At 28.7% G+C, this 9,673-nt stretch overlaps 1 protein-coding gene across 1 annotated transcript; it reads right to left on the reverse strand.

The window, feature by feature from the left end:
- Nucleotides 1-2,024: 2,024 nt before the first annotated feature.
- LOC112779014 (uncharacterized mitochondrial protein AtMg00810-like) lies at nucleotides 2,025-3,143 on the reverse strand. The gene has a single exon (XM_025823278.1). It carries the CDS (start codon nucleotides 3,141-3,143, stop codon nucleotides 2,025-2,027), a length of 1,119 nt encoding a protein of 372 aa, XP_025679063.1.
- Between the last annotated feature and the right edge of the window lie 6,530 nt (nucleotides 3,144-9,673).

Here is a 9,673-nt window from a genome sequence, read left to right on the forward strand (position 1 = left end):
AGAAAATTAAAGCACGATTCCATAAGAGAAGAGCTTTATGCATGTTCTCTAACAAATCATGATAGGATGTTTTTAGGGATTTTAATAATATTTTTGTCGAGTCAGCTAGCTACAAACAGAGATGACTAAAAACAAACTTTTATTTTGTATGTGTATATCTGATAAAAAAAATTAGATAACTAAAATTTTTTATGAAAAGTGTTAGGGGATTAGCAATTTTTATATTTTATAATCATTAATTGATCATTAATAATATTTTTAATAATGTAAAATTATTCAATTTTTTTTTAATAATTAAATGTTGACTAATTTTTTAAAAAATTACTGGTCTCTAAGACTTTTTCATTTTTTATATAATCAAGTTTAATTAAGTTACAATAAATATGTTTTTTTTCTTTATTTTTTTATTTGAATTTTTTTTGTTGTTTTTCTTTGATAAAAGTAGTTAGTTTGATGATTTTTAATTGATAATTTTTTATACTTTTTGAACTAGAGATTTATTTTGTTTTCTTTCTTTTTCGTATGCTATATATTTTTGGGCTGCTTATTATAAAAATATGATACACTATTAGCTTATTATAAGAAAACTTAAGTTTAATGCATGATTTTCTTCTGATGATACCAAAACTCAATACAAAGTCTTCATAGTACCATTCACTTGTGTGAGTCTAAGTTCTGGATCCTTATTTTTTCTTAAGTTTTTCATTCTTTTTCTTTCTTTTATTTTTTATTTTTTTTACCATGTCAATCAATCACCTTATCAGATCCATCTACCATTAAAAGAAGGATAAAAAAAATGGCTGAAAAAAATTGAGAAGATAGAAAAAAAATTATTATTGTCACCTCAAAAGAAAGAAAAGATGGTGGGTGATGTGGAAAAGAAGAAAGACAAAACAAATTTTTAATTTAAAGAATACCAATTAGAAACCATCAAACTAATTACTTTTAACATTTTCTTTTTTTATTATCATCGTCGTAATCATTATTATTATGGTTATCATCATCATTGTCTTTTTATTATACGTAAATAATACTATTTATTCTCTTTTTAATTTTTGTACTTATTCTATTTAATTTTATTATATTATCTACAGATTTTTTTCACTTATTTTTTTAATCAAAATTTGTGAATTTACAATTCTCATGAAATAAATTCTTAACTCTACCACATGATTTAGTTAAAATTTTGGTGTTAGAGTGAAGATATTTCGATGTTATTCTTTAAAAATTTATGCATTATTTTATATATTATTAAATACGTCATCTTCTTCTTATACGTAAATGTTATTATTCATTCTCTTTCAATTTTTTGCACTTGTTCGATTTAATTTCGCTACATTATTTACAAATTTTTCTACTTATTCTCTTTGTTATTAAAGTTTGTGAATCTGCAACTCAAATTTTTATAAAATAAGTTATTAGTTCTATCATATCATTTAGTTGAAAATATCAATATTTAAAAAAAATATTTTGGTGTTAGTTTTTAGAATTTTATATATGAGATAAGCATTTAATTAATTGAATGTGTAATATTTTTTAAAAAGACTTGATATTTTTTGTGGTGTTACTAAACTTCTGATATTAATTTTAAATAATTCCGGTTCTATCTATTTTATAGAGTCAATGTAATTTTTTAGTATGCAATTTACTTTCTACATTCTATATCACTATATATATATATATATATATATATATATACACTTTATTTATATATGAAAGGTATCAAGAACCTTGGTTGAAGGTTAAGGAATTAAAGAAGAAGAAGAAGATTCGAAGGAAGAGAACGAAGAATGTGAGTCTGTAATTATGTATTGAGAAAAGCAGTTACTGTAACAGTAAGAGTTGCTATTTATAGTTGTAGCTTGAGTATGAGTCACTAGAAGGTTCTAGCATCAACTAGTTCTAAACAGCAGCTTAGTGGCTTAACTAACTAACTAACCAATTGAGCCACAGGCCTAACTGCAGTAAAGTCCACTAGTTATATTGTAACTAACTCAGCTGAACACAGTTGCTTGAGCTTAGGCTCACCTATCATGACCTCTACTTTCACCTTCTTCTTGTGTTGTTGTGTTTTGATCATCATGCATCATCATCTCTACACATTTGTTCTGCTGTTTCTGCTGATTATTGCTTCTGCTCTTCAACTCTCCTGTTGCATTAATATTGTCAAGCTCTTTAATATTCAATTTTCTCCTGAAGTGAAGAAAATTCTCAGAGGACACGGCCTTTGTTAAGATATCAGCCACCTGCATAGCTCCTGGAATGTGACTTACTTTAATGTCTTTGCTATTTACATGATCCCTGACAAAGTGAAGATCTATCTCAAAATGTTTAGATTTTGAGTGTAAGATTGGGTTGGCAGCAAGTAGAACCGCACTTAAGTTATCACAGTAGACCATGGATGCCTCTTTTGATGGAAACTGCAATTCAGACATTAAATTTTTCACCCAAATTAGCTCAGCTACCAAGTCTGTCATATTCCTATATTCAGCTTTTGTGCTTGACTTTGCTACAGCTGTTTGCTTCTTTGAAGCCCAAGAGACCAAATTTGAACCAAGAAATACACAACACCCACTTGTGGACTTCCTGTCATCAGGGTCCCCAACCCAATCTGAGTCACTGTAGGCTGTGATTTTCATAGAGTTAGCTTTGTTCAAATGCAATCCATGATTTATTGTACCACTGAGATATCTGAGTATTCTCTTCACCATTTTCCAATGACTGTCTAAAGGGGCTTGTACAAACTGTGACATCTTGTGTACACTATATGAAATCTCAGGTCTGGTCACTGTTAGATATTGCAGGCTACCAATAATCGATCTGTAAAGCTGAGAATCACCAAAGTTGGAACCACTTAAGGCCGATAATTTTACTGCCGAGGACAGAGGAGTGTGACAACTTGAGCAACCTTCCATATTTGCTTTCTTCAATACCTCATTGATATACTTCTCTTGAGAGAGAAGAATTCCTCCATCACTTATTTTTGTCACCTGAATTCTAAAAAAATAGTGGAGATTGCCCATGTCTTTGAGTGCAAATTTTGCATTTAGCCTTTCAATTACTTCTTTTACCTGAGTTTCAGCTTCTCCTGTGATGATTATATCATCAACATACACCAATACAAAGGTCTTTACTCCATTCATCTCTCTTAGAAACACCGACACATATGATTTTGTTGCTTTGAATCTAATTTCTCCCAACCCGTTAGCAAGTTTGTGATACCACTCTCTAGGAACTTGCTTTAGTCCATAGAGAGCCTTGGTTAACCTATATACCACAATAAAAATTATTTTTATTTTTTATTTTTACCAAAGATAGGAGACTCGAACCCACAACCTCTTAATTAAGTATGGAGAGACTATGCCATTTGAGCTATTACTCATTGATTTTAGTGATACATTTTTAATGACAATGACATAATGACTACTATATATCTTATTTAACTTATGTTTTTTTTGCTAATTTTATATATATATATATAGCCATTAAAAAGATTTTTATCGACAATTATATAATTGTTATTAAAATTTTTAAATTATAAATTAGGTATGTCCGATTGTCGGTAGATATATTAGTAACTATTTTTATTGCTATTAAAAATAAATAAATGACCACTAAATATATATATATATATATTAGTATGTCTATACTACTCTGACTATAGTATTTTAAAAAAATATTACTAAAATTAAAATAATATTTTTTAATATTTAGTAATATTTTTTTTAAAATACTGTTAAAAAAATATTATCGAAATATAAAGAAATATAAGTTTAATTTTAACAAGATTATATATTTCTCGATCAAGATTATATAATTAAGCTATAATAATGATTTTATGTATGAGCCAATGAGTTATAGCTCAAATGACATAGACTCCTCATACTCAATTAAGAGGTCGCGGTTTCGAGTCACATGGCATAGTCTCTCCATACTCAATTAAGAGGTTGCGGGTTCAAGTCTCCTATCTTTGGTAAAAAAAAAAATGATTATATGTATGATGGTAATCGAGTGGTCAAAATAGGGTTGGCCCCTGATGTATGAGTGAAGTGTTGTTATAATAATTATAACCGAATGCAATCATATAATATATAAATCAAACCACTTTCTTTTGATTGTCAAAAAGCAAATTTTCTTTATGGTCGGTCGTCTAAACTCTAGAGTGGCTGAACAGTGAAACAATTGTACTTAAAATATAGTGCCCTAGGATTAAATTAAAGGTGTATTTTAATTGGGTGGTGGGCTAGGGTTTCCATTGTGCTATTTGATTTCTTTTGGGATGATACATGCATGGGTGGGAGATCGTCCTTCGATGATTCACCTTTTTGGTCCTACTCTCATGGGGGAGAGTTTTAGGAACTTCACTAAAAAGTTTTTCAACATCTAATACTTACATAGTTACATATACTTAATATTTTTGGTCATGCATGCATTATTTTACCTTTTTTGCATTTTTTGTATATTTGTTATTTTTGTTCATTAATATAAATATATTATGCTGAATTCTCCATTGTCACTAATACATGTTTTCCCAATTAAAAAAAAAGGAAATTGAAGCAAACTAGGTTTGTTACTAAAATTAAATAAAGAGACATATCAGTCAGTTATTGGTTTTCTAATCGCTCGATAATTAGCTATAGACTAGTGACTATTTTTACTGTTGCTATATGTGTTCTTAATTTTGAAAAAGGCATTATTGGTTTCCTTGATGAGATTTAGGGGTGAAAGTTAATTAATAAAGTTGAGTTTAGCCTTTTTAAATTTAAGTTTATTTTACGAAATTTAAGTTTAATTCATGTTTAATGTAAAACTATGATGTTAAATTTTAAATTTAAACTCGAATCATAAGTTTAATTACGAAGTTAATCCATCAAATTGTTAACAAATCGAACCCATATAAATTACCAATTAGCTAGACTATACTCCTACTTGAAATAAAGGTGGGATTTATTTGTGGCATCTTGTATAAACAAACTAAAGCATATTATAATCTACTTGGGAAGAAATTGAGATTATTAATTATCAACACCTAATCAAAACCGATGATAGTAGATTATTTAGCATATTAATCAACTCTTCCTCTCTTGCCTCATTATCATAACTCTTTGGATTTAATTCTTTAAAACTTTTGTACGTTTCTGTGCTTAGTTTTAATTTTATGGGAAAAAAACCCTTGCCGCTAATTTCTTCTTATATCTTATACAATATTCAGCATTTATTTTATATATTAGGTTAATTGTAAAATAAAAAATTTAAGAGTAATACCCCAAATAGGTCTCCAAAGAATTCACGGTCGGACAGATTTGTCCTCAACAAAATTTAACTAAAATTTTGACCCCAACGTTTTTAGTTATACACCATATACATCCCATGGCAGTTTGACCCAGTAAGAATGTCCTACGTGAAGGTTAACGGGCTGACGTGTCAGGTTAACTGCCACGTGTCACCTCCAGGACAATTTGGTCCCCATCCAAGCTGGACAAAATGACGTTGTATTGGATCATGAGGCGAACGACGTCGTTTCGTGGAGGACAAATTCGTCCCCACCATGGAAGGTAGCATTGCGAAACGGCGACGTTTTAAATGGGACCTATCTGCCTGTTCGAGTGACCTATCTACCCAATGATTATGCTTCTATAGGGACCTATTTGTCTGATAACCTAATATTTGGGGATCTATCTGACCTATAATTGGTGACATTACCTTCAAATATATATATATATATATATATATATATATATATATATATATATATATATTTGTTTCATTGAAAACACAAGCTGATATATCTGGACCTGGTAGCTTGCAAAATTTTAATCCTCCCTCTCATGACACTCAAATTAAAGATTCTCCTTCAGATATCATAAAAAATATCTCAAGCAATCCCAAAGTATGGTAATTTTGAATGACTTAATGCATATGTTGAAATCTGTATGAAACATCCTCATAATAATTTTGTTAATTCCAGGCTCAGCAACCTTTTAGACGTCCGATCCAAAGCAAACAGTAATCAGGCTCAAGGCTCAGAAGAGTGTTAGTGTTGAGACTATGGCAGCTACAACCATTGGCACAGCATCTAAATTGTTTAAATTTATTCTAACACTGGGATTGAAGTAGTCTACGAAAAAATGATGCTTTTAAGGATTCCAACACTATATTTTGTTACGTTGGAGGAAATAGACCTTTTGTTGTTTGGGTTGGTTTGGTTTAGTCTATATTGAAGGAAATAAATCTTTTTTTGTGAGATTTGGTTTATGTTGTTACTGAACTTAGCTACTTGTGTGGTTACAATATTTTGATTATCAATTATGTAACCATTTTGATAAATGGATGAAACAAACCAAAAGCAATGTGTTTTTTTTTAATACTATTTCACCACCATTCATTTCATGCATATCCATCTAAATATAATGAGACATTTCAATCTAACAATTTGATAATCAACACAGATTAAAACTTGCCTAAACAGCCACCACATACATACAAAACACAACTACAACTACCAATGCCCCCAATTATTATACCCCTAAACAAAGCAAAAATAGTATGCTTCTTCACAACTTGGCTATCCTCATTCTTCTTCAACAACAGATTCTCCAACTGCTTCACTCTCTCCTCCAAGACATCGTTCAACATACGCATTAAGTCATTCAAAATTAGCATACTTTAGGATTGCCTGAGACATTTTTTGTGGCATGTGAAGGAGAATCTTCAATTTGAGTGTCATGAGTGGGAGGATTAAAATTTTGCAAACTACTAGGTAGAGATACATCAGCCTGTGTTTTCAATGAAACTAAAAAAGGGCAATGAATGTATTCGAGGGTAATGTCACCAATTATAGGTCAGATAGGTCCCCAAACATTAGGTTATCAGACAAATAGGTTCCTATAGAAGCATAATCATCGGACAGATAGGTCCCCTCGAACAGGAAGATAGGTCCTCCATTTAAAACATTGCTGTTTTGCAACTCTGCATTCCATGGTGGAGACGAATTTGTCCTCCACGAAACAACGTCATTCGCCTCATGATCCAATACAACGTCGTTTTGTCCAGCTTGGATGGGGACCAAATTGTCCTGGAGGTGACACGTGGCAGTTAACATGACATGTCAACCCGTTAACCTCCACGTAGGATGTCCTGATCGGGTCAAATTGTCATGAGGACGTATTTGGTGTATAACTAAAAACGTCAGGGTCAAAATTTTAGTTAAATTTTATTGGGGACAAATCTGTCCGACCATAATTCTTTGGGGACCTATTTGAGATATTACTCAAAATTTAATCTAGCTCCACCCCACACCTAATAATTAATATGAGTTTAATTTTAATGCACTGACCGTGTAAAGTATTTTACACAGTCGTACAATCACATTCGTTCTTTTTGAATGACGATTCACGCAGTTAATATAAAATGTAGTTATTTTTATTGAAATGAAGTTACAATAATTGAATGCACGTATAAAACTACTTTATATACTGATGTTGCATCAAAATTAAATTCTAATTTATTTTAATTATTAATGTCAAATTCTATTTACGATCAAACTTTTTCCTTTATTCATGTCTATTATAAGTTTATAACCATTTTAAATTTTAAAAATGATTTTATCAAATAAAATTATTGTTATTATTATTTGCACCTATTAAAAGTTATTTTAATTTTAATTTAAATTTATTAAATATAGATACTAAATTTTTTAAAAAACATCTTTCAAAACAAACTTTAATAACATTTATAAAAAGTAAAAGTTTTAACTAACCATAAATTTTATTTATTGGACCAATAAATGACCATAAATTTTATCACCACACGTACAAAGCGAGAAACAGTTTTCAAAAGCCATAATAAACACTTATTAGGAAATTAAAAGCAAAAACCGTTTATGATGTGAAGGAAATTAAAACATCATAATAGCACATAATTATTTAACTTTATATCTAACAAGTAGATGACTACTATTGCCATGGAGTGTAAGACATCACTTACAATGTCACTTCATCTCTAAACATGAACATTTACAATAAAAGAAGCTATTCTTTGTTACTTTTGATTGTGTTTTCTCCTTTTATGGGACATATTGTTTTGTGCTAAGTCAGTTTTCTCCTGTGTTCCCACAGTGTTGATGGTTATTGATCACAAAGTTTTGTAACTCATGATAAACTAACTTCCCGCCCCCTAGTATTTCTTTTTTTTTTTTTAAATAAATTTTATAATTTTCAACATTAAAAAAATATATATTATACGAATTAAAGCTTATATTGATTAATATTTTATTGTTGTTATATTGATCAATGTATAATTGATACTACTTTACCTTGAATCACGAGGTCAAATAATAATAATAATAATAAAGAAGAATATATATAATTGATATATTCATAAAAGAATTGTCATCAAAATATAATATCAATATCATAGATTTAAAAGGTTTAACTGTTTAAGGTCCAGTTTAATAAAGTTGTTTAAAAATATGTTTATCTTTATAAAAAATACAAACTTCTTATTTTTTGTTTGATAAATGAAAAAGACCACCATATATTTAGCTAGTGGTTTTTTTTAAGTTAGAAGTATTTTTAAAAGTGCTTAAAATATACTTTTTAAAACTAATTTATATTTTTAAAATTAAAAAATTAATATAAATTTATGAATTAATGAATATTTGCATTTGCTCTTACTATTTATTACATTTATATCTATTAAAGTCATTTTAAATATTAAAAGTAATTTTATCAAATACAACTTTTGTAATTCGTGTTTATTAAAAATTATTTTTATTTTAATTTGCTAAACATAATTACTATAAATTTTGAAACGATATTTTTAAAAACTTAATTTTAATTTAAAAAGTAAAAAATTTTATTAAACCAAACACAAATAAAAGACCTAGGTTTAATTTTCTGCCCATAAATTAAAACAATATCTAGGTATGTTTTCAATGAATATGTTAATCTTTGCATATTATAATAATATAATAAAGAATTAGTTTGGATTTGAATTAATTAATTTATTAGTTAGATCGAGCACGTTTTTGAAAACATGATAATATTAGTTATTAAAGATTTAATTTGGCTTTGAGTTAATTAATTTATTAATTGCATTTGGTGTGGGGTGAAAGCTAAGTAACTTCCAGGAAAAAACAGCCGAACCATACAACACCAAATCTTATTTAAAAAAAAAAAAAAAAAAGAAGAGTTTAGTTAGCCTTAGAAAACATTGAATGGGTAGCCTAAGGAGCTTTGAAAAGGGTAATTGATTTTACTACTTTTAGAGTCACTTAAGACACTTAATAATCCAATAAAAACTATATAGTATAAAGTGCTAAACATATTTTAATACTATTATTACCTTGATCCCACAGCTGTGTCTTGTGTATGTATTTAGTATCATAATTTTTTTAATATAAGGTACAGTAGAATATAGGATAACTAGAAGGTGGAAACAATTTGTTTACAAGGTTCTTCTACATGTAAGAACAACAGAAAAGTTAAAATTCCATGGACAATAAATATAATATAATTGGTAGCAGAAAGGAGTGAATTGAAGATGGAACTGGGGACAATAAGGAGGAGGAAGAAAAAGACAAACCTATTTAGACTTACAAGATTTACATATATATAAAAAATAATGCATGGATTCCAGTATAAAGTACAAGTAGTTAGAAGTTAAAAACTTG

Source organism: Arachis hypogaea, chromosome 19 (genome assembly GCF_003086295.3).
Source record: "Arachis hypogaea cultivar Tifrunner chromosome 19, arahy.Tifrunner.gnm2.J5K5, whole genome shotgun sequence".
Taxonomy (NCBI): Eukaryota; Viridiplantae; Streptophyta; class Magnoliopsida; order Fabales; family Fabaceae; genus Arachis; species Arachis hypogaea.